Genomic DNA, 26,974 nt, shown 5'->3' with positions numbered 1-26,974 from the left:
CTCTTGCAAGGAGCACCTGTAACGCAAATAATTTCCCCTCAGGGATCAATAAAGTATGTCTGATTCTGATTCTGATGTTATGTAGGAGTGTGCCTTAAAACTTGATAATTCTGACCGAGGGACACAATGCCATGTTTGTGTCCTTGCGCACAGTATGCTCACCCTTGGTAAAGCGTCCTGACTCAGCAGCTCTTGCAGGTTCCTCATGATACTCAGGACCAGGGTATTACAAGCAAACGGGTCACACAGGATCATGGACAGGTCCCTAAGTGCACACAAACTTTCCAGAGATTAATTCATCGATTCATCAGAGATGAGCAGCTCTATTCATACATTTTAACCATCCTATCATCTGTTACCCGAGGACTTGCTCTTGTCCTTTCTTCACTCCATCCAGGAAACCTTGCAGCTCTCTGGCTCGCTTACCATCCACAAACTTCTCACGGATGCAGGCGTCTAAACACCAAGTAAACTGTCACAGCACACAGAGGAAAAAATGTAACACAAAGCTAAAACACAATACAGGGTTTGGGGCTCTTCAGGGGTACAATGGTGTTACTGAACAGGTTTGCCATAACTGTTCGTATCCTGACCTTATGGCAGGGGTCTACGGAGCAGATCTCACTGATGTCCAGGTCGTGAAGAGACATCAGCAGCTCTGCTCTCAGTGTGCAGTAATGGACATTCCGTGTTCGCAGGAAGAGTGTTCGTAAAAACTGCAGCACCATGTCATACAGCTTTACGTTCTTTCCAATCATCTGTGTCAGTTTTAGGACCACCTACAACAACAGAAAAGCTTAATCTCACACAGGGATTCATCAACTTCTGCACAAAACTGGACAAATCTCTCACTTAAACACTTATATTGTACATATCTTTATCATACTTTTTCCTTTTTTCATTGTAATTTTTGTACTTTATATTTGTGTTTCTTGACTTCTGCAGTACTTCGCTTTTATTTCTATTTCTTCTCTACATGTTAATTGTATGTACCAAACGCAAAGGTAAATTCCTCAGATGTAAACAACCCCTCTTGGCAATGAACCTTATTCTGATTGTGATGTGTCAAAAACTTTGGCTAGCGTTTATCAGACATCTCATCGAATGACTGTGACTCACCTCGCCTTGCCGTCGTGTTTTAGGAGATGGGCTGAAGAAATTGTGCAAGATGGAGAGATCACTACTGAACAAGGCTGCTTCCTTCTCCACAATGTACTGCTTTAGGAGGGGTGAGACTTCATCCCCAAACAGAGCCTGGTTGTCCTGCCAGATCTGCCTTTTCACCTCTACAGCGCACACTTTGTACAGCTCCTTATCAGCCATCACCATCTTCAGTTTCTTTTCTGGCACCTGCAGGAGAAAGCATGTGATAAGGGTAAGGGGGTGTTCTTCACTTTCTGCTCAGCCAATTTGAAGATTTCAGTTCAATAATTGTCCCTATACCAAATAAACATTCAAGGTTCCCAGAGGGTAGAATTCATACACTACCACTCATAACAGGGTACACAATGCTTACAAATTAAAAAAAAATAAAAGGACAAACAGAACAGCTTAAGTGTATCATAGACTCTCCAAGTATGCAGGGCTCTACTGGAGGGATGAACAGCAGTTTTTCATTAGGTGTTTTGATGATGGTGGTGGAGGGCACTGTCTAACATGTTGCATTAAAATCCCCCATTGGTGTTCAGTTGGGCCTTAATGTGCTTACTGTGAAGGCCACAAATTATGATTCACATCATTTACATACTAATCAAACCAGTTAGGGAGCCTGCATTCACTGTGGAGGGGAACATTGTCCTTATGGAACAGAGCACTCCCATCAGAGTAGGTCTATTCATCATGTGATAAAGTCACTTAGATCTTTTCTTCTTCACACTTTGATCCAAAATCAACTAGGCCTCCTCACTAAGCACTTATACAATTTGTAAAAAAATAAAAAATAAAGCTGATATTCTGGTCATCACTGAATCACCAAGTCAGCTTGTCATTTTATGAGGAATGACCCCATCAATGGATAAAGACTTCTTTTGTCAACAGCGGCTGTATTCACAACCATTCTGACAATACTCTCATAAAGCTCTAAACTTGGCCTAAAAAAATCTGGCAAGGAGTCCTAGCTTAGGAGTGACTTATGAAATTCTCATGAGTATGGAAGGGACAGAAACTTTGACCTCAGTGAGGAGGTGTGGTTGACCCAGATGCTAGGTTTGACATGTTCTTTTGACAGATGTGATCTGTTGTCCATTTGTGAGCCTGAAGAGTGTGGACACCCAATGGAAATGAAATGAACTAGAAGCCTTTTTTAGATACAGTAGGAATTGTGCAAATTTGCAGGGAAGCCCAATCAGTCTTCTTTCAGCATTGGCAGTATAAAAACAAAATCTGGGAGTGCAGCAAAATGGCACCTACCTACTTTTGTTTAAACAGAATGCGCCTTTTTGGGGCAATGGGGGGAGTGAGCAAGTAACAAAACGTATAGCTCAGCGTGTGACGTAAACAGTGACGTGGGAGGGAAGCCACGGCTAGTCAGTCCTTCGGCGATTCTCTCGTAAGTCGGCCCGTTCTTCACCGTTCCAGTTTTCTGATGGTTAATGGCCTCTTCATTTGCGAGGGCAAGGAGGGCGCGCAATTCCTTGTCTCCCCAGTTGCTCATCTTTACAGTGTCGGTCAGGTTTGCGTTTCCCTCTTGTTACTAGCTGCTCATTCCTGCTATCAGCTGTTTCCTGTTTATCCACTGCCAGTGGGTCGCACGTGCAGCGCCATCAACAGCTCCTCCCACAAGCCATCAACAGCCCCTCCCGTTGCGGAAGGCCGCCTCTGTCTTTTTAAACTAAAAGGGTTCCGCCAATATGACTACCATACGAGGCGGAAAATTGGGCACCTCGGATCAACTCGGCAATCCGGCTCAGTGTGTCTAAACGTTCACAGCTTGCCAGCAAAACGGCCCAACATTCGCGGAAAATCTGGCAGTGTAAAAGGGGCTACAGACTGTGAAAGTGTTGTCACTGTTAGTGTGAACACCCTGCTGATGGAAGGTCGAGACAAACCCAAGTCATCACTGCTGCACTATTGCATCTTCCAGTTTTCCTATTGAATACAACTTGATGCTATTTCCTTCAGTCACTTAGATATGACTGCAGCTTTCAGCCAGGGGAAGATGTCATCAGGTGTCTTAGTGTTGTCATTACTTTAGTTCTGGCGTTGTATCGTTATTGTGTTGGGTGGAAGATGTGAGCACATCTTTAATGAGACTGACCACAAAATGTATCCCTACGCCATCTAATCTATGGAGTTTCATTAATCACTGTCATTAGAAGTGTCGTTAGAAGTGCTCTTAAGGGCTAAGATGGTTTGTGAATAATTTTTATTTTTACCAAGACCTAGTCTAACTTTAAAAGGAAATTCTTAGCAAACATCTTTGTTTAAAGAAATTCACAAGGACCAAATCTTTGTTCTAAGAGGCTTTGTAAATACAGGCCCCAGTCTTTAAATATGAAAGGGGCTTATAGAAGTCAGGTGAGGATGTTTTTGTTGGACAGGGTAATATTTATAATGAAATTTACAATGAGACTGTTATTTTAGCTGTTCTTGTTTTTTGATGTGGGAGTACTTTTAAATTGTGGGGATGTTTTTTGGATCTTAGGATTGTGTTTGTTTAGTTTTTTTGTTGAATGTGTTATGCTTTTTTGTGATTTCTTTTTCTTCTAACATCTTAGTATATAACATGTCATCATTTGGATTTTTTGTTTCTGTAACTGACAATCCATAAAAAAATCAATCATTTTAGATCAAGGCAATATTTGACCCTCATCTAACCCTGGGCAGGAGCAGGGTTGTTACAAAAGGTAGGATGACTGACACTCACTGACCTTACAGATAAAGCACTAGTACATCATGGTGTCAGTCTTATTGGGGTATTATATCATAAACTTAGTAATAACAATAATAATACATTTTATTAACAGAGAGCTTTTCAAGGTACTCAAAGACGCTTTACATTGGTTAAAAATGATCACAAAACAGACTACAATAACAAACAGCAAAGTCTTTAACTAAAACAAAAGTAGAACTTGCCATACATAAAAATAGAATTAATCTCTATTTTTATGGTAACTGCCCTAGTAGGCTCTTAGCTAATAAATTAAAAATAAATGATCAATTTACAAATATAGGATTTATTACACCAGAAGCTGGGACCATGTTATCAGACCCTAAGCTGATTATTCAAAGATTTTCCAACTTCTATAGACAGCTGTACACTTCAGACAATCTTTCCTCAGCATCAGATAAGGACAACTATCTTGAGAAACTTAATTAACTTCCTTATCAACAGATGAAGCATCAATATTAGAGGCCCCTTTATCTCTTGATGAACTTAAACAATCTTTAGCAAAAATAAATAAAGACAGGTCACCTGGAATTGATGGCATACATCCTGAGGTCTATTTAAAATGCTGGATTATTAGAGATGTTTGACACAGCTATTCACAAAGGATCTTTTGGAAGAGATGTAAATATGGCACTAATAACGCCTCTAAAGATAAGGATCCAACTAATTGCGCTTACTACCACCCTCTCTCTCTATTAAATGCAGATATTAAATTATTTTCAAAGACACTTGCTAGTCGGTTGGAGGTCTACTTGCCTAAATTGGTTCATCCAGACCAAAGTGGATTTGTTAAAAAGAAAAAAAAAAAGAAAAAATTACGTCGCCTATTACATATTCTTGATACCTCTGATAATCTCTCCCCAAAAGCTATTTTATCAGTTGATGCAGAAAAGGCCTTTGACCGGCTTGAGTGGTCTTTTTTATGGTCCGTATTGAATTGCATGGGTTTGGGGTCTAAATTTATTAACATAATCAAAACTATATATGCAAATCTTTCAGCTAATGTAGTTACTGGTAACATACACTCTGCTCCCTTCAAAATAAGCAGAAGCAGTCGACAGGGAGATCCAATTTCATCAGTGTTATTTATTTTATCATTGGAGCCTTTGGCACAGTCTATTAGGTCATCTCCAAACATCATACCAATAAAAATAAAATCCACTCAGCATCACATATCCTTATTTGCCGATGACGTTCTTTTATTCTCTTCTGATATAAAGTACTCTCTTCCAAACATTCTCAATATTTTTGAACAGTTTAGCTATGTCTCTTGCTATAAAATAAACTGGTCCAAGTCCTCTCTGTTACCACCGAATTCTATGAGCAAAGATGAGTGTGCAAAGTAAAAAAAAAAATATATAAAAAATAAATAAATAAATAAAAAAAAATCCCAGTATTGTCTCACTTTAAATATTAAGGGATAAATGTATTTATATCCTTAGAAAAAACAATCTCTAAGAACTATAATAGTACTCTTAGCATGATCAAACATGATTTGGAAAGATGGCATAAGCTACCTATTTTTTTGTCTGGCAGAATTTCAATAATTAAAATGAACATGCTTCCTAGAATCAATTTCTGTAGCTAAATGCTACCTCTAGCACCACCTCCGAGATACTGGGACAAAATACATACAGGGCTGTACAGTGTGACATATATGTCGCACATGCGATGAAAAAAAAAGTTTGTGCAATGAATTTATTTGCCTAGTAGCACGCGTGCGACAGACTGCTTGTGAGCCGCTTGTTTGTGTGCGTAGTCTGTTTTTTCTCATTTTTTCACTAGACAACAAGAGCATTCACTGCCGTGCATCGTCTGGCAGCCAAGTGAGTTGGTTCATTAGCATAATGAAAGGAGGGAAAGCTCTTGTCATCGAGTGTCTTTGTCTCTGTGGGGGAGGAGGGGCTATGGGCTACACATACACACAGAGCGATCTTTGTGAGGGGGGGGGACAAGGCGGAGAAGAAAACTGAGAGTTGAGCATAAGAGAAAGACAGGGACCTTGTTCCTAAACCAAATGCCACGGCCCCTGTGTGGGATTGTTTTGGATTTAAACCAAATGACAAAGGGGAGCCCAGTAATTTGAACAAGCCAGTATGCCGGGTTTGTTCTAAAACCATCACAACAAAAAGAGCGAATACGACCAACTTAACTGCACACCTGAGAGTGAGAGACTGACAGTCTATTTTTTTTTTTATAAATATTCTTGTTAAATAAATGTTTATTTCTCTTTAAAAGGGTGTACTTGTATCACTATGCCTTTATTATCATTATATAAGTTTTAAAAAATAGTCTAAAAACAGCAAAATTACAATAATAATAAAAATGGTCTTAAAAGCTCAATATTGCACAATATTATCGCTTGTTGCAATAATTTCTGATGCAATTAATTGCCCAACAAAATTTGTTATCGTGACAGGTGCTACAAAATTATCACCCTCTGTAGCACCAGTGCTATGGGCTAAAAAAGTTAACATACAGCCCTGAGTATTATTACCAGATTTTTATGGAGAGGCAGAACCCCTAAAATAGAATTAGCCAATTTACAAAGAAAGAGGGAGTCTTTATTTTCATGCTCTCACTATCCGTCCCTTATTAAATTGCTTTAGTGAGAACTCTTCAATTCTATGGCTTAAAGCTATAGTGCGTAACTTCTACAGGTCCGTAAATGTCCGTTTCACCCAAGCCACTACTAGAGGAGATGACACAATGCTGATTAAGCCGATCGGCTCCTCTAACATCTTGCGGTATTTTTCAATATATATCATTTTTAGTATGCGTGTCGACCAGCGACATTCCCGCGCTGGCGCACAGGAAATGCTTCCTCACAACAAGAAGGGAGGGGGAGGAAGAGCGGAGAGTGTCATAACAAGAGGTAGAGCGCAGGTAGAAAGAGAAAGCAACATGGCGGAGAAGCGGCCGAGAGACGGTTCAGAAGTGGATCCTACCACAAAGGCAAGTGTTACTCTATGTACGGTGTGTGGCAACTGGCGAGTGTTACTCTGTGTACACGGTGTGTGGCGAGTGTTATCTGTGTACATGGAAGTGCCGCCGGCTTATTAGTTGTAATAACGCATTATCCCCTGGGAGGCGACAGAAGTTACGCACTATAGCTTTAATATTGAGAAGAATTTGGTGGCACCAGTTCCTTTAAATGGGTTTTTGTTTACAGGTCTTTCTGTTAGTAAATGTAAACTGGAGTACGGTTCAGTAATAGCCCATGCAATTCAAAATTTTCGGAAAATGGAAAAGATATATAATTGGACATCTAAATGGCATGCTAATACGCCAATATTTTATAATAGTTTATTAAAGTCTGGAGGAGAACATTTTATCTCACCTCAGTGGTACAATTAAGGTATCCATAGCTTAGGAGACATCATGAATGATGCTGGTTAAGAAGCTTTCAGGATTTGAGGGAAACATATAAACTGCCATTAAACTGCTTTTTTATATATTTACAACTATGCTCTGCTTTACGGGCAGCAGGTGTTTTGACCGACAGACAACCTATTAATCATCCAATGATGGAATCCTTTTAGAAATTATCATGAATAACTAAAGGACATGTTTCTGCAATTTAAAACACTTTGTTGGAACAGTTACAGACCCCGTTAGCAATAACTAAAGTATGGAATAAAGACTGCTCTGAATCATCTGTAGACTGGGCTAGAGTTTGGAGGAATGTTTCCTTTTCCTCGCAAAATCTAAATAATAAATTAACAAATCTGAACTTCATCTATCGTACCTATTTAATACCAAAGCGACGTTTTCTGATTAATTTAACCACTTCTCGAAACTGTAATTTATATGATTTTAATCAAATGGGAACCTTTTTACATATCATGAGGGAGTGTCATCAGTTCGAAATTTCTGGGACCAAATAACAAAACGTCTCTGAAACACTTGGTTTAGAGATTGACTGCTCTAGAGGTGATGTCTATGGAGCTTTCTGTTGCTAGAATGAATGGGGCAGGTCAGGTAGTGCTCAAGGCTAGGAAGGAGGCACTCAACGTAGCTATAACTATGATAAAACTCTTTCTTCTTATTTGTTTTTTTTATGTATTGATCTGAAATATCCAGCATGTAGTGAAATTTAGAGAAAGATCTGTGGGGACGGGGTTGGTCAGGGTTAAGGAGCTATAAAATATGCAGGGGTTTTGTATTGTTGTTTTCTTGTATTTGTTAATGCCTTAGTCACTACTCATAATATGATTAATTGTTATGAATTAAACAGAAATGGGTTGGAGTTATATTTTTTGTTTTGTTGCTTTTTGTTTTGTTTAGCTATTTCTCTGTTAATGCCCTGTTGTATGTTAATGTGAGAAGATATGTATATTTATTGTATACAACTGACATACATTAAATGTTGATGTACACCTGCTTCCCCTGTAGAAAAATAAAATTTAAACGTTTAGGAAAAACAAAACAAAAAAAAGACTACAATAAAATACACACAACATCTTTCACACATTGAAAGCCGTTTTGAAACGGCTGTACTATCTGTGACCGTATGCATGTTAACTTGTTACAATAAACATTGTCTGTGATCCCAGCATTGCTGGTTAAATGTCAGTACTATGCACATCCACAGTACTATTTTTATTCTTCAACAGGAAAACAATTACAAAGAAACAGAAAGAAATAGTTCTGAAGAAACTCACCTTGGGTAGATGCTTCAGCACCTGCATCACCACTGGCTGAATGGATGGCATTTTGACAAGGGGAAAGCTCTTCTCCAGCAGTTCTTCAAGCTTCCCATATCTGTAAGTTTCAAAGAAACAATGCAAAATAACATCCAAGCAGGTTCCTTCAGAAAACATGACTTAAAATCAAAAACAACCAATGACACACCTGTCCTCGTCCTTGCCCTCTGCAATGATAGCAACTCGTTCCATCAGCTTTTCTCGAAGCTCATCAAAGACAGACTGGTGGAACTCGAGCCGAGGTGTTCCATGGAGGTCGAGGAAGGGAAGAGCTGACTGGAGGGTTGGCAGCAGGATGCCATTTTCCATCTGCAGGCATGTTACATATCAAAGACTCATCAGAGATTAGTTCTAGCTGCAGCTGTTCAATTCAGAACAGGGTATCAGGTAAAACACAACTTCAGACATTTGATACACCAGTGAATTCTTTAGAAAAAAATAGCATATAAGTGGCCCATCACTTTATTTAAGAACTGCTTCATAAAGTCTCTCTGGCTATTTTTGACTGAAAACATTTCCTGATAATCCTGATATTATTTATTGGTAAACGCAGAAGTGTAAAAATTAAGAAAACATAAATACCTGAGAACAGTCTAAAGAAAGACCAGATATACACAGATCAGCCAAAACATTAAAACCATTGACAGGTGAGGTGAATAACATTAATCATCTTGTTACAGTGCAGTGTTCTGTTGGGAAACTACTGGGTTGTGGCATTTCATGTGGATGCTTCTTCATTTACTCCTCCCACCCAAACATTGTTACAGACCAAGTACCCCCTGTCATGGCAGCAGCACTCCGCGATGGCAGTTAGTGATGTGTCCTTCCATGTCGAGGCTTCAAAGCGTGTGTCGAGTAATCTGGGAAGATTTTTGTGAAGCGCGTATCAAGGCTTGTGTTGATGACGTATGTGGTGACGTTCGAAGCCTCACGAGCCGGCCGTACCACGTGACTGATTCAGGAAACGGTTCGCGGGTTTGGCGTGAGATTCAAAATATAAGGGGCAGCGAAACGCAATGGATCCCCCCCCGTCACATTTTGTGGACTTTGTTACGTGTTTGTTTGCGATCTATTCGAGCTTCTTTTTTTTGCGATGGAACCAGCAAGAAAGAGGAGATTTTCCCCTGTCTGGGAACATTTTGAGCTGATCTCTCATAATAAGGTATGCACATAGTAGTAATAACTAGCGTAATATAAATAAATGTGACAACGCAGCTTTGCCCTTGTTCTAATTTCTTTCTTCTAATTTCTTGTATTTTAAAAGGTGAAGTGTCTGTTGTGTTCAAAAGAACTTGGATACAACAATAACACCTCATCTATGGTGAGGCATTACCGAGCCCTGCATGAAAACAAGGAGACCAACCAAGGTGGACCAAGCTCAGGTAAGCCATTTTAGGATGCAATGATAAGACAGCATACAAACATATAATTACATGGTACGTTTGTATTAGACAACATTAATGTATATTTTAAATGTGACTAATTAAAGACCTCTCTAATTGAATACTGCATTTTTTTTTTGTCATCAGGAGAAGAATATGGTGATTGAGGATTCCCAGCCCTTCACTATTGTGGAGGACAAAGGGTTCAGAAAGCTTGTTAAAGCTTTGAACCCTCACTATGTTCTCCCCACAAAGCAGGTGTGTATGTGAGCACATGAAGCATTTTCCCCATTTCCCCATATTTGCCATTACAAGAGTGTTCTCCTCTTTCCTTTAGGCTTTGAAAGCTATGGTGGAGGCAGGGGCGGATCTAGAAAAATATTTATGGGGTGGCAAGAGGGGGGCAGGAATTTTTGAGGGGTGGCAACATATGGCATACGTATATATACTGAATTTAATCACAGTTATCACAGTCTGATGAGAAACAGTATGTTCACACTACATAAGGGCACGGGCTGCCATTTACAAACTCATACAGACAAACTTAATCTCATGCAATCAATGTCTTGCATTTGAGGTTTCATGTGAAACAGTTCATATTAGGAATAAGTGTTGAAGGAGGTTCAATAAACCCTGAGTCTAACCCTGAACTCTGAGATGATCTACCCTGAGATGGGAAACTCTGAGTTACCAGTTTCAGAACAGCTGATTTGAGTTAGTTTAGTCAACTCTGAGAATGTTCACTCACAAATAAAAGACAACGCCTCCATTTTAATCCAGTGGATGTAGAGATATTAATGCATGTGTAGCAGACGGTGCACGTTTATCTTTAAAAGAAGAGCCTGAGTCAGAGCGAGGAAAGTGTAAATAAGTTAACCATAAAGTTAATAAAAAAGTTTTATTCAGTGTTGTCCGTTTATTCATCATTTATCAGACTTACATTTCCTTAATGAAGATAAAGTGGTGGAATCTGACTGTGTATCAGGCTGTAGATACATTACATTATATTAATAATATATAATAATATATTTGTTCAGATTTAATCTGACGGGGAAAAACACAGGAGGCAGCAACTGAAAAATAGGAAGATTTAAAACATATAGGCTAGGCTACAGATCAAAGACATAAAGACATGACTGTAAACTCACAGTCTGACCCAGTAATAATTTTAAAATGTTGGACATCTATTTGTATCTTGACTCAACAGCATTCAGTGACTTTTTTTTCAGCTACAAATGCAGTAAATTTAAAGACTCTGAAATGCTGCACCATTGCTCACTCAGAAATATTAACATATAATCCCCAATATTAGGCTATAGGAATTATGTTCCATCAGTGCAACCAATGACATCAGTGATAGAGATCATTAGTCATTGATACATGTCTAAAGCTTCATACCGATTTTTAAAATTTAAATAATTAGACCTACACAATATGTGCAATAAACATTTCGGAGCTGCTCTAACAGACTGACAGTCTGATCCTTGTGCACAGTGTTATAAAAAATAATAAATATAAAAAGAACAGAGGTTTGATTCTGAGCTGAGGATGAATTCTCGCTGTGTAATATTTGAATGTAAAGACAATAAACTGATGTCCAAAGAAATGATTGATGTGCATAAATTCAGTAACTTAAGACAGTCCTGAGTAACAAACTAATATCCAGCAGGATTTAGACTGTGACAGACGGTAAATCTCCGCTAATTAATGCGCTTCGATACAAGCTTTTACACGGACTGAATGAATGAGGAAATGAAACAGCGTGTAAGAGGGAGGAGATGGAGAAAAACCTAACCAGCGAGCAGGTTAGGTTCACAGACTCAGTTGCCATGGTGACTGACTCAGAGTTTGAATTACCTCTCTTTCTGGAACTGAAAACACAGAGTTTCCCTCATTTCAGGGTTAACATACTCAGAGTTTTCACTAAACCCGCTTTCTGGAATAGGCTCCACTCAGTTTTCCAAACAAAGCAGTCTCTTGCTGCTCTGGCGTTATCTTGTGCTGCATTCACTGCAGTCGGACATTGGAGATTCGCGCTCGTAAATGTCAAATTGGCCATAACTTTCCTTTGAATTCGTTGCTGCCAACTGGGGTGGCAGCAGGGGTGGCATGGCTTTCGTTTAGGGTGGCATTTGCCACCCTATGCCACCCCGGTAGATCCGCCCATGGGTGGAGGACAGATACAAGGAATCCAAGGAGAAAGCCAAAGCCATTGTGGCGAAGGCATCTGCAGTTAATTTAACATCAGATATGTGGACCTCAATCAACACTGATGCGTATCTAGCTGTGACATGCCATTTTATAGACGCAAGCACCTCTTTGCATTCTGTTGTTTTAGGGGTGCTGCATTTCACAGGCACATACTGCTGAAAATTTGGCAAAAGTAAAAGCAGCACTTATGTCAGAGTGGGGTATTACACACAAAGTTACTTGCCTTGTGACCGATGGGGCAGCAAATATGGGTGCTTGTGCCAAGTAGCTTAGTTTGCATCACACAAATTGTGTGGCGCATACTTTAAATGTACTGATAAAAAAGGCTCTTGACTAAAACACTGTGTTGTCTGACATCCGGGCAAACTCAAGGAAGATAGTGGGCTATTTCAAGAGTAGCACCACTGCAAAGGTGAGTTCCTTTATTTCATTGCAATATTCTAAGTGATGCTGTTTTGTTTAAGTTGCTGCTGCAGTGACACTTGAATCAATCACTTTTTGTTGGCTAATTTTATAGGGGAGGCTGACACAGGTGCAGGAGCAAATGGGCCTGCCAGCACTGAAGCTAATTCAAGAGGTGGACACACGCTGGAACAGCACATACCATATGCCCCAATGTCTTTATGACCTCAGGGAACCTGTAGGAGCAGCTTTGGCAGGCCTACGCACCACTGACATTGCCCCACTCTCATCAGAGCAGTATGTCATTATCGCAGAATAATGACTGTCCCCATTTAATGATGCCACAGTTGAGCTGTCAGAGGAGAAGAGGGTGTCTAGATCAAAAGTCATTCCCCTTTTGTCAATGCTACACCACGCACTGGAGGAGAAAAGGGGATGTGTCCAAACTCCAGAGAGCACAGCAATGGCTGAGACTCTGAGGAGACAGTTAAGGGAGAAGCTGCACACAGTCAATGAGCATCATGTCACTGGCGACACTGCTCGATCCCAGGTTCAAAAAGATTGGCTTCTTTAACCCAAATAAAGCAGCAGATGCCGAGAAGAGGCCCACTTGCTGCTGTTATGAGAAACAGCACCTCCTCTTCCTCCTCTTCCTCCTCCTCATCATCATCATCACAACCGCACATATCAGAAGCTTCTCAGCCTGTGACTCAAAGTAATGGATATATTTTGTATTTTGTATAATTGTGTTATTGTATTTAGTCACTTGCAGCCTGTTTTTCTGTCTTAGGTAGCAAACTGTGGCATCATTTGGACACCACAGTCCTGCAGACGAGGACCCAAAATGTCACTGCAGACGCAACAGTGGAGGTCAAAATGTACCTGGGTGAACCCACCATTGGAAGACTGGTATGGGCTTAAATATGTGCCACCAGAAACTGAATGTGAATCACATAATTTGAAATTGTATTGTTTAATTTGAATCATTGCATTGAAAAACTGAATCTGAATAGTATAATTTGAAATTGAATTTATTTCTATATATCTTCACATTCAGTTCTCACAATTCAAATTCAGTTCTCAAAATTCAATTTCAATTTACTGTGACAGACATCCGGGTAGTTTAAGGATGAAGGAAGAGCTGTCGAGCGCAGATACACAGGACTCCTCTTCGGCCAATCAGCACCTACGTTTTTGAAGACGTAGGAAGAAGCGCTCGGCTTGATCCATAGACCATAGACAATAAGCTCGTTTGAGATGAACTGCGCCTTGCCTGAAAAATACACAAGAGCAAGCGGCCGCGGCGGGGGGCGGTGACAAAAAGCTGCGGTGAAGTCGGACAGTTTCCAGCAGCCTTCAGTCTGTACAGGAAGTCACAGACACACTAACATCCTGTCTGGAATGATGTCAATTCATTAAAAAAGTAGTCTCGCTCACCTTTCTCAAGAAAAGAAAGGTCTGGCTGGGCCAACTCTCACTTTAAGATTGGAGAAAAAAATGCCCCAGCTGCTTGTATTTCTTTCAACCAATCACAATCGTTCTTGGCGGTGCCACAGCAACGGTGCGCTTGAAAAAATATTGCCAGGGGGAAACAGGTTTTGGTGTAACACGCCCACAAAAATATCGCCTACAGGACGCGAACCATGGCAGAAAAATGGCTACATCCCTGCAAGATCAAACACCGCAAAAGTTAGTAAAGGACGTGTTGAAAACTTGGTAGGTGGTAGGGCGGGACTTCAGCGGGTGGCTCGTTCCGCCCAATGAGAGGCTGATCTTTGTAGCGACATTCCGCCCACTCAGACTATTAAAAAAGTGATCAGACCCATATAGGCTATCAGTTTGTTTTCAGTCTCCAGTTGTTTTAATTATGATAGATTAATTTATTAAAATGCTTTACAGGTGATCTGTAGTTTATGTTCATGATTTATCCTCCATTTGATATGAATTCTCCTGTAAATCAGCATCATATCAGTTTGACCTGTCCCCTCAACTACACAGGCTGAATAAACTGTGTTTGACTATAAGGTTAATATTTTCAGAGGAAAAAAAATACAAGACAACAGCTTTCATTAAGGCTCAGTCAGATACAGTCAGGGCTTCACATCTGATGTTACTTTCAGAATCCTCACATCCCACTGACCACAAGTCTCTGTGTTGCTAAATACTTCAATAATTAAATCATCCAATATAAATATAGTACAGTAGACTCTGTATAGTTTATGATGAATGTATTCAGTCTCTGACAACTAAACTTCACCATCAGTCACACAACATGTTTTCTGTTCACAGAATAAACCTTCAGATCAGACAAATACAACCTTAATCTCTAAAATCCAACAAAAATGAATACTTTATCTAAAACGTCATGTTGTTGAGTTGACATCTTAACCAATCAGCTGTTAGATCAGGTGAGAGCCAGGCGGTGCAGTCGGTGGAGAGCAACTGCAGTGCCTGGCTCTAAAAACTGCGGCCGCCTCGCTCTCGCGGTTTTATTGCCGTCCACTTTTGTAATATGTCAGAGCAAGTCGGGATGAACTCCGACACAAAACCAGAGATATTGGATGAAGCGAGATACCCAACTCAGCTCACTTCCTGATTCAGTGACGTCAGCGCCACGCCCCCATAGGAGACTTGCGGCAGCTCTGAATGTATTGTCGTCAATGAGGAAAATGAACGTGATCACAATTTATGGTCAATTCTTTCGCCCTGTAGTCACTAAAGTAAATATTGGGTTCATTTTCCACAAGCCACACATCTTCCCAATATTCTGACACTAAAGCTGCATTTTTCATCCGCACAGATCAAGGGGGGGTTGAGGGAGAACAGGCTCTGATTGGAGGGAGCGCTAACCACGCCCACTTAGGAGACAGGAAGAGTAACCGTTTTCTTAACATTGGATAAGCCTACAGTTGGGTATCTCCCTTCATCCAGTATCTCTGACAAAACTAACCGGCATGCATTGTGCGCTGATCGCCAGTGATCGAATCTGCGCAGCCCTGGCTCATCTCGAACGAACCTATATATACGTAGACACCGCATCGAGTGGGTTTACCCGCTGCTGCTATATGTCAACGTCGCCGCCATATTGGATGTGGCAAGGCTGCGCTGTAAACTAATACAAGTAAATGGACTTAATTTCATAAAGCGCCTTTCTACAAAGAAATTTACGTTAATGCCTCTCGTTTATTCATTCACACACACGCACTAATATACTTGGGAAACAGTTAGGCACCAAAAACAATGTATTTGATCTTCTCAGATGGCTAAGATAAGAACTTTATTGATCCCACACAGGAGTAATTCACGTTACATCAGCTATAGAGAACAAGGTAGTGCTGAAAAACAATACACAGTATATATACATCATATACATATACACACACACACACACACACACACATATATACAGTACAGGCCAAAGGTTTGGACACACCTTCTCATTCAATGTGTTTTCTCTATTTTCATGACTATTTACATTGTAGATTCTCACTGAAGGCATCAAAACTATGAATGAACACATGTGGAGTTATGTACTTAACAAAAAAAGGTGAAATAACTGAAAACATGTTTTATATTCTAGTTTCTTCAAAATAGCCACCCTTTGCTCTGATTACTGCTTTGCACACTCTTGGCATTCTCTCGATGAGCTTCAAGAGGTAGTCACCTGAAATGGTTTCCACTTCACAGGTGTGCCTTATCAGGGTTAATTAGTGGAATTTCTTGCTTTATCAATGGGGTTGGGACCATCAGTTGTGTTGTGCAGAAGTCAGGTTAATACACAGCCAACAGCCCTATTGGACAACTGTTAAAATTCATATTATGGCAAGAACCAATCAGCTAACTAAAGAAAAACCAGTGGCCATCATTACTTTAAGAAATGAAGGTCAGTCAGTCCGGAAAATTGCAAAAACTTTAAATGTGTCCCCAAGTGGAGTCGCAAAAATCATCAAGCGCTACAACCAAACTGGCACACATGAGGACCGACCCAGGAAAGGAAGACCAAGAGTCACCTCTGCTTCTGAGGATAAGTTCATCCGAGTCACCAGCCTCAGAAATCGCAAGTTAACAGCAGCTCAGATCAGAGACCAGATGAATGCCACACAGAGTTCTAGCAGCAGACCCATCTCTAGAACAACTGTTAAGAGGAGACTGCGCCAATCAGGCCTTCATGGTCAAATAGCTGCTAGGAAACCACTGCTAAGGAGAGGCAACAAGCAGAAGAGATTTGTTTGGGCCAAGAAACACAAGGAATGGACTTAGACCAGTGGAAATCTGTGCTTTGGTCTGATGAGTCCAAATTTGAGATCTTTGGTTCCAACCGCCGTGTCTTTGTGAGACGCAGAAAAGGTGAACGGATGGATTCCACATGCCTGGTTCCCACTGTGAAGCATGGAGGAGGAGGTGTGATGGTGTGGGGGTGTTTTGCTGGTGACACTGTTGGGGATTTATTCAAAATTGAAGGCACACTGAACCAGCATGGCTACCACAGCATCCTGCAGCGACATGCCATCCCATCCGGTTTGCGTTTAGTTGGACGATCATTTATTTTCCAACAGGACAATGACCCCAAACACACCTCCAGGCTGTGTAAGGGCTATTTGACCAAGAAGGAGAGTGATGGAGTGCTGCGGCAGATGACCTGGCCTCCACAGTCACCGGACCTGAACCCAATCGAGATGGTTTGGGGTGAGCTGGACCGCAGAGTGAAGGCAAAGGGGCCAACAAGTGCTAAACACCTCTGGGAACTCCTTCAAGACTGTTGGAAAACCATTTCAGGTGACTACCTCTTGAAGCTCATCGAGAGAATGCCAAGAGTGTGCAAAGCAGTAATCAGAGCAAAGGGTGGCTATTTTGAAGAAACTAGAACTTTTTTTGTTAAGTACATAACTCCACGTGTTCATTCATAGTTTTGATGCCTTCAGTGAGAATCTACAATGTAAATAGTCATGAAAATAAAGAAAATGCATTGAATGAGAAGGTGTGTCCAAACTTTTGGCCTGTACTGTGTGTGTATATATATATATATATATATATATATATATATATATATATATATATATATATATATGTTTATATACATATATACATATATATATATATATACACATACACACTCGATGCGGTGTCTACGTATATATATAGGTCCGTTCGAGATGAGTAATTCACGTTACATCAGCTATAGAGAACAAGGTAGTGCCGAAAAACAATACACAGTATATATACATACATTTATATATATGTATATATACTATGTATTGTTTTTCGGCACTACCTTGTTCTCTATAGCTGATGTAACGTGAATTACTCCTGTGTGGGATCAATAAAGTTCTTATCTTAGCCATCTGAGAAGATCAAATACATTGTTTTTGGTGCCTAACTCTTTCCCAAGTATATTAGTGCGTGTGTGAATTAATAAACGAGGCATTAACGTAAATTTCTTTGTAGAAAGGCGCTTTATGAAATTAAGTCCATTTACTTGTATTAGTTTACAGCGCAGCCTTGCCACATTCAATATGGCGGTGACGTTGACATATAGCACCACTTGATGCGGCGTCTATGTATATATAGGTTCGTTCGAGATGAGCCAGGCCTGCGCAGATTTGATCACCGGCGATCAGCGCACAATGCATGCCAGTTAGTTTTGTGTCCGACTTCATCCCAACTTGCTCTGACGTATTACAAAAGTGGACAGCGATAAAACCGCGAGAGCGAGGCGGCCGCAGTTTTTAGAGCCAGGCGCTGCAGCTGCTCCCCACCGACTGCACCGCCTGGCTCTCACCTGATCTAACAGCTGATTGGTTAAGATGTCGACTCAACAACATGACGTTTTAGATAAACTATTCATTTTTGTTGGATTTTAGAGATTAAGGTTGTATTTGTCTGATCTGAAGGTTTATTCTGTGAACAGAAAACATGTTGTGTGACTGATGGTGAAGTTTAGTTGTCAGAGACTGAATACATTCATCATAAACTATACAGAGTCTACTGTACTATATTAATATTGGACGATTTAATTATTGAAGCATTTAGCAACACAGAGACTTGTGGTCAGTGGGATGTGAGGATTCTTAAAATAACATCAGATGTGAAGCCCTGACTGTATCTGACTGAGCCTTAATGAAAGCTGTTGTCTTGTATTTTTTTTCCTCTGAAAATATTAACCTTATAGTCAAACACAGTTTATTCAGCCTGTGTAGTTGAGGGGACAGGTCAAACTGATATGATGCTGATTTACAGGAGAATTCATATCAAATGGAGGTTAAACCATGAACATAAACTACAGATCACCTGTAAAACATTTTAATAAATTAATCTATAATAATTAAAACAACTGGAGACTGAAAACAAACTGATATATGGGTCTGATCACTTTTTTAATGAATTGACATCATTCCAGACAGGATGTAATATGTGTCTGTGACTTCCTGTACGGACTGAAGGCTGCTGGAAACTGTCGGGAAACTGTCCGACTTCACCGCAGCTTTTTGTTACCGCCCCCTGCTGCGGCCGCCTGCTCCCGTGTACTTTTCAGGCGAGGCGCGGTTCATCTTGAACGAGCCTATTGTCTATGGTCTATGGATCAAGGCGAGCGCTTCTTCCTACGTGCTCAGAAATGTAGGTGCTTATTGGCCGAAGAGGAGTCCTGTGTATCTGTCCTCGATTGCTCTTCCTTCATCCTTAAACTACCCGGATGTCTGTCACAGTAAATTGAAATTGAATTTTGAGAACTGAATTTGAATTGTGAGAACTGAATGTGAAGATATATAGAAATAAATTCAATTTCAAATTATACTATTCAGATTCAGTTTTTCAATGCAATGGTTCAAATTAAACAATACAATTTCAAATTATGTGATTCAAATTCAGTTTTTCAATGCAATTATTCAAGTTTAGAAATTCAAATTCAAATATAAATGATTCAAATTCAGTTTCTGGTGGCACATATTTCAGCCTATAGACTGGAGAACCCCCTGGAGTATTGGGAAAGACAGAGAAATGTATATCCCAACTTGCAAAAACTTGCTGTTGCTTTTCTCTGTACCCCAGCTTCATCTGTGCCCTGTGAAAGGGTATTTTCTAAAGTGGGCGAAATCATCTAAAAAAAAAGAAAAAAGAAACCGCCTGAGGCCCAGCACTGTGGAAAAGTTGTTATTTCGAAATAAAAATGAATAAAATGTCCCTAGTAACATAAGCACAGTCACAAACCAAGTAACACAAGCACATTCACATCACAACCCTCTCCCCAATTTGTTTCCACTTTCCCTTTTGACCCCGCAATTGTATCATACAGACAGACATCATATTAATAAGTTCATAATTTATGTATTGGCATCACAAACATCAATCATTTATTTAAAGCTTCACACACCAAAGCCATGGTGCCATTATAATCACTCTGCCTGTTTTACATTTATTGTCCACTTGATAGCACAGTAGAGCAAATGAAGCACCATGAAGCTTCGGCCCATGAGTGAACCAATTGAATAGGAAGCTTCGATGCTTCATGAAGCTTCATCTCGCCATCACTAATGGCAGTCAGTACGTTTACATGACACTTGAAAAAAACGAATTATTGCCTTAATCCGACTATAACTGGACAACTGAAGTGCATGTAAACGACTAATATCGGAGTTCTCCAGCTCCGATTAAGACACCCAGATAATGTGACTGGAATTCGATTTTCTCCGGCATGTATACGCCTTAATCGGAGGTAAACAATGCATGTGCGCATGCTCCACACCCCCCACGCTGGCGTATGACCCCGGAACAGACAAGACATGCTATTGCTGAAGCCCTCCAACAGCATACGGCATTCTTGTCTGCCTTTCGAAATCACCATGACCACGAGGGATAGCGTGTACCTTATCTGCACAATCAGTAATGCGTACATTACGTACGAGATGAACAAAGCTGTACGATTATCCATCTTGCTGTTGTTCGAAAATGCCGGTCTGCTGCCTGACTCCAGTTGTTTATTATTAAATGACGTAATAGGTCAACCGGAAAGGGGGCCGTATTAACCCGCTGAAACGACGCATATCACCACCTAGTGTTGAGGAGGAGGACACGTTCCCGTCAGTCATTCGATTTTCTCAGTTGCATGTAAACTGGGTCAAGGACAGAAGTCCAATTAGACGCCAAAATCAAATTTTGAGCATAGCTCGATTAAGCTTTGCATGTAAACGTACTGACTGGCCCCTCAGCATGTCCCTAAAATGCTTGATCAGATTGGGATCTGGGGAAACCAGGTTGATGCCTTGAGCTCTTTGTCACGTCCCTCAGGTCATTCCTGAGCAGTTTATATGGTGTGGCATTTTGCACTGTCCTGCTGGGAGGGAAACTGCCATTGAGGAATGCCGTTGCCATGAGGGGGTGAACTTCATCTGTAATGGTGTTTGAATTGGTGGAACGCATCAAGAAGCATCCACATGAATGCCAGGACCCAAAACATTGCATTGTAACAAGATGATCAATGTTATTCACTTCACCTCTCAGTGGTTTTAATGATTTGGCTGATCAGTGTATATAGCTGATGGTATGAATCAGTAGTAGCCTCAAGACTTGTGAAACTATTTACATATTCTAAATAATATTCCTTCTTTTGACTGTCTGGTAAACTGTCAAGCATTATTATTTAGTTTGTGCTTGTAGCTTTTATGGATTTGTAACAAGTCAACTAACAGATAAGAACAACAGCACAATAATCCTACCTAGAGACATAAAACAATGTGGATAACAATGACAACACTTATTTCTTTAAGAGATAGTAACTTATTACATTATCATTTACTATCTGAAGCTATCTGAAAATGACATAAAAACATTATGTTCACTTGACACAAAAACTCTTGTTTTCTCTTGTGAGTTTGACATAATATTTCATGTTATGTCTAAAAATTTTGAGTTTTGAGTTAATTTGACAAAAATTTATAAATCTGATTTCACCTAATTAGTTTAAGGCCAGCAAAAAACACTATCATTATGCACTTAACACATTGTGGTGCGTCAGGGCTAAATGGGTGGAGTTTCCCTGTATGCAGTGAGAAAATGTGTTTAAGGCCATAAACCTAAGAAAACTTTGTTTAAATGTGTTTTAAATCACTCACGTTACCCATTACACAGTGATTAATGTTTATTTATTTCACAATGGTTCTATGGGTTACAGTTAATGCTGTGGTAAAAGACATTTTGCACAATGAGTTAAGTTGTACACAGTTAGTGACCTCCCACCTGTGCAAACATTAGAGTATTTTATATGAATGTGCTAAGGCGAACTACAAAGCATTCCTGACTCTGTATTCATCCCTTTGTCTTAGTCTTTTACACCAAGAAACCTATATTACCCGCAATAAACTTTTATGATCACATAAAATAAAAAAGTGTTGTACAATGCTAACTCAATGCTTTTGCATTCACATGATTGGAATAATGTAGGCCTACTCAAACAAAAACAACAAAAAGTTACGTTAAATTGATATTAAATTCCTGTCAGACAAGGGCCATGTGCCACATTAATCTTCTTTTTTCTTCCTTAAGTTTTTTGTTACTATATTGTTCTAAACTAAAAGTTTTGAGTGCAAGGAAAAGGTCGAATTCAAGCGGCACTTCAGTATTTTCCTGTTCATCTTCAAATGGTTTGGGTTGGCTATTTTTAACTGTAACACTTTATTTTCAAAAGAAATCAAATAAAGCACGCAACAGGTCGTGTAACTTAACGCTTGTGAAATCATGTTTCGTCGTAATGTGTCTTCGTTTCCTCGCCTGCACAAGACGATGTATCAGTACTTCCACACTGAGAATCTCGCGCATCTGCATGTGGTAACATAAGCCCTATCACAAAGACCAGAGACAAACAGCTAGCTAAGATGTTACAGAGAATACCTGCAGGTAAGTTACACTAGTTACGCTACATCATTAAGGTATCTTCTGGGATATTCGAACTGTAACGTCACAACACTACACACCATGGTTTGTATGGTTACCATGGAGTAAATACCTCTATATTTATCAACTAAATTCTGTTTAGCAAACATACACCTTATAACGTGGCGTTAACGATACCTGAAACTGATCAATGGCTTTCAGGGGCTCCGTACAGTTGGTGAGAGTTTCTTTAAGATCCTCTCCGTTGGATATCCCGAGCTCAGGCAGCCCCGCGAACATTGTCGCTCCTGTTTAAGCATCAACTTAACGATGTATTGAAGAATTAACTATTCTACCATGTGAATCTGCGAGTGAATCTGCGAGTGAATCTGCAGCCCCCAACGCATTACGCTCTCCGCTGTCAAAGCAAACTTCCTGTGTTGTAACTTTGTAAACAGTCCGTCAGGAAAGCCTGCGACGCAACTGTTCCGTGCTTAATTTGTCCTTCTTCTTCTTTGGTTTTCAAAGGCGGTGTGCATCCAAAAATTTGCATTACCGCCACTCATTGGATTTACACTGAGGTTTCCACTTAATAGATTAAATAATAATAATAGTACTAATTATTATGAGCCCTTTCCATCCCGTTCCCACTCTATTGTATATGTCCTATTTTCCGGTTGTTTGAGAGAATTTAAAAGCTTCTCTCAAAAGCTGCATTACACCTTCTCCAGAAACCCCACAACATCCTGAAATCGCCTTGTTGCATCTATGATTGTTTCAGTTTTCTCAGATTTTCTTTCTATTCCAGCAGTACAGTTAATAACCAACAATGTTCCTCATACATAGTCTGTGCTTCTCGAAGCCAAGAGTCCATTTTACACTGCCTGTTCAAAGCGGGAATATCACGCCATTATGCCGCCTCACTATATCTAAGGTTCGATCGCGGAATGGGGGGGGACATAGTGGTTTTGCCTTTAATCCACCATGGGAGGTAGTAACAGCGCTTAAATGGTGTCTGTATAAATATGACAGTCATGTGGTATGGGTATGATATTTTGACGATGCGTAATGCTGTAGATGAGATGTCAGCAAATTGGGAAAACATGAGATCCGGGAGCTGCTTACCCTCCGAGCAGAGGACCAGATCAGCCGCCACGTAACAGGGACGGTAAATGATTGTTATTGACTATTTAATGCCATTGTTGTTGTTCAAAAAGCAATGCCGATGCGTATTTGTCACACTAGATGCCCTGTGGTGCGATCTCTGTGTAAAACGGGCTAAAGATGCTTCCTTGGTAGGACAGGCCCTTCCAAGTCGAGTTCTACAGAGACTAGGCAATGCTCCTTCCTAGCATTCTGTGAACACACATTGAAACAGAGTAGCAAGTACCCAGGCATGCATCAGTGAAGAGGCCCCGCCTTCAATTCAGGCAAGTCATTGGAATTGGAAAGATCCTTCCTCAACTTTCAGAAGCACCAACTGTCTTACTGAATAAAATACATGGTCCAAATATACCCTATCCAGCAAGTATTTCAAATCAAAGTGAAGCATGATGGAGATTGTCTCAAACTTTTGCTGAGTCACTTTGTAAAATCTCCTCATCCTGAAATAGTCGGTGAGCGGGGAAGGGAGAGAGAGAGGAAGAGAGAGTGGGAGATCATTAATATCTCAGTGGTATAGTTTATTCCTATTTCTTTGATGAGCTGACCTACTCATGAAAACAAGTGCTGTGTTTTCATTATTTTGCACTGGCCCACACAGAATATAACTTGTACTTTGAGTACTTTTTTTTTTTTTTTTTTTTTTAGTTGAGTAGGTTTTTCAAAGGGTAGTCTTCAGTTCAGTTTTGGGGGTGGTGACATTGATGTGTATCCAGTGTAATGTTTCCCATAGAACTAGAAAGCCCCAACCAAGGGTGTTGTAGATGGAGTCTCACACAAAGTGGAGGCTTGGAGATTTATGGAGTGTAAAGGCATAACAGACAGTTTTAGTCCGTGAGCCAGGACCCCAAATTTGGCCCACTGGTACCACCTTGGGAGAATAATTGTCATAGTGATTTTTAGCACGGTATACATCTCTAGTGTTAGAAAAAATGTGATAGCCTTGCACCGGTGGTAGCTTTCTATGTGATATCACTTGATTTATAACCCCATAGGAAAACTAAAAAGGAGCTCAAAAAAAAGCCTGGCTGAATGGAGGTTAAGTCATATAAATCCATGTAAATTGACAATGCAAGCTCTGAGAGCTACTAAACTTGTCATGCCTGACGGCAGGATATCCCTTTACATAATAGAAAAAAACAGAATGCAAATATCTCAATGCAAATAGGAGATACAGACTTATAAACACATACCTAAAATAGCCGGAAATGTAAAAGATGGGGAGCCAAGACTGGGACCTCTCCCCAGAACTGATGGACAAACTCGAGGCATTTACGTGTGCCCTGTATGCTCCGAAACCATCAACCACCAAGGTCAACGAGCTCAGGTATCACCTTTTCTGTACGAAAAAAGGTGAAATCGAAAGCCATCAACTCCCACCGTGTAAGGACTGCTTAAGAAAACATGCACAGCGAGCCAGCTATCAAGCTTGTGTATGGAGAAGGTGTTTGGAGAACGACCTCCAAGTCCCAAGCCCTGTTGGCAGAGGATGGAAGATGGAGAAAGAAGAGGACACTGAACACTTGGTGGTAGATTGGATGGAAGGCCAGCCAGCACTGGGGGCCATCCTGGAACTACTGGCCTGTAACTGTACAAAAAAATGCACACTTTCAAGATGTGTGTGTGTTGCAAATGGCCTCAGATATACAGACGTGTAGACTGCCTGAGAACCAGGCATCTACCAATGATGGTGTGGAAAGTTCAGATGAAGATGTGGAAGACGAGGATGACTCTTGTGATTATTAGGTAATGTAAAAGAAGTAAATAGTACAGTAACAATAATAGTGTTTGCCTGCTTCACTTGTTTGGTGTCCCCTGCCTTACCTTGTCTCTGTCTCTGTCTCAGGATTATCTTAACGTTTATTCCCTCATGGAGTGCTCAGCCTGACTCACCGCCCTCTCCCTGCTCGCAGACTAAAGCCTACTACTGTTGGTCAGTTGCAAGCTTTTGAGTATAGTTTCATATATTCATGTACACTTGTAGTTAGAGTTAATCCTCCTTACCACTTTGTTCTGCTCTAACCAGCTGTCTCCTCTACTTCTTCCAGGCCTCCTCCACTAAAACTCCATTGTCTCCTCACCCTCCAATGCTCCACCCTTACTGTCTCTGGACTCCTTCCTTCCACTGTCCCACCATCCCGGACCCAAACCCTTTTTCAGAACCACCAATCCCTCACTACGTCACCCTGGATCACTCTGTTCTCTCAGACAGATCTCCCCCAATGCTTTCAACCCCAAAAGCCCTCTCGGATGCTCCATATTGGACTCTGATTGTACAACGTACAGCACCCTCTACATTAGGATTCACAATTTTATTATTAAAATCCATGTGATTACATGTGCCTTAGGGTTTTTATTGACTTTTCCAACATAAACAACAGGCCAATAATTGTTAAATAATACCATAAGGGATCTCTACAAATTAAATGAAGTCAAAAGCTACTGTTTTGTTTGCTTTCATTTGGGACACCTCATGTTTCGTGGGCTGACTCCCTGAATATGCAAGCTATCTTTACAGTTTTGGTATCGCTGGATTCAGTACAACCACACCTTTCCAACAAGCCAACATGTGTTGCTATGAAAATCCATGGCAGAGATATTGCAAAATAATTGAGAGCATTCTACATAGATGCCCATCTTTTACATTTCTGCCTATTTTTAGGTATGTGTTTATAAATCTGTATCTCCTATTTGCATTAAGATATTTGCATTCTGTTTTTTTCTATTATGTAAAGGGATATCCTGTTGTCCAGCATGACAAGTTTGGTAGCTCTCAGAGCTTGCATTGTCAGTCTACATAGATTTATATGACCTAACCTCCATTCGGCCAGGCTTTTTTGGAGCTCTTTTTAGTTTTCCTATGGGGTTATAAATCAAGTGATATCACATAGAAAGCTACCACCGGTGCAAGGCTATCACATTTTTCTAACACTAGAGATGTATAGGCTACCGTGCTAAAAATCACTATGAGAATTATTCCCCCAAGGTGGTACCGGTGGGCCAAATTTGGGGTCCTGGCTCACGGACTAAAACTGTCTGTTATGCCCTTACACTCTATAAATCTCCAAGCCTCCACTTTGTGTGAGACTCCATCTACAACACCCTTGGTTGGGGCTTTCTAGTTCTATGGGAAACATTACACTGGATACACATCAATGTCACCACCCCCAAAACTGAACTGAAGACTACCCTTTGAAAAACCTACTCAACTAAAAAAAAAAAAGTACTCAAAGTACAAGTTACATTCTGTGCAGGCCAGTGCAAAATAATGAAAACACAGCACTTGTTTTCATGAGTAGGTCAGCTCATCAAAGAAATAGGAATAAACTATACCACTGAGATATTAATGATCTCCCACT

General features: G+C 40.4%; 1 protein-coding gene across 1 annotated transcript in view; it reads right to left on the bottom strand.

The window, feature by feature from the left end:
• The window catches only part of nelfb (negative elongation factor complex member B), a 90,351-nt gene extending 67,318 nt beyond the window's left edge, over positions 1–23,033 (bottom strand). The window contains exons 1-7 of the mRNA XM_078171001.1: positions 22,653–23,033; positions 8,744–8,904; positions 8,554–8,653; positions 1,120–1,350; positions 594–779; positions 360–472; positions 163–265 (exon numbers count right to left, since the gene is read on the bottom strand). Of these exons, the coding sequence (XP_078027127.1) occupies positions 163–265; positions 360–472; positions 594–779; positions 1,120–1,350; positions 8,554–8,653; positions 8,744–8,904; positions 22,653–22,754 (996 nt within the window). The 5' untranslated portion in view covers positions 22,755–23,033. The remainder of the gene's footprint in view (positions 1–162; positions 266–359; positions 473–593; positions 780–1,119; positions 1,351–8,553; positions 8,654–8,743; positions 8,905–22,652) is intronic.
• Between the last annotated feature and the right edge of the window lie 3,941 nt (positions 23,034–26,974).

This window comes from Epinephelus lanceolatus, chromosome 9 (assembly GCF_041903045.1).
Source record: "Epinephelus lanceolatus isolate andai-2023 chromosome 9, ASM4190304v1, whole genome shotgun sequence".
Taxonomy (NCBI): domain Eukaryota; kingdom Metazoa; phylum Chordata; class Actinopteri; order Perciformes; family Serranidae; genus Epinephelus; species Epinephelus lanceolatus.
The sequence above is the reverse complement of the archived record's forward strand: the minus strand, read 5'-3'. Positions and strand labels throughout refer to the sequence as shown.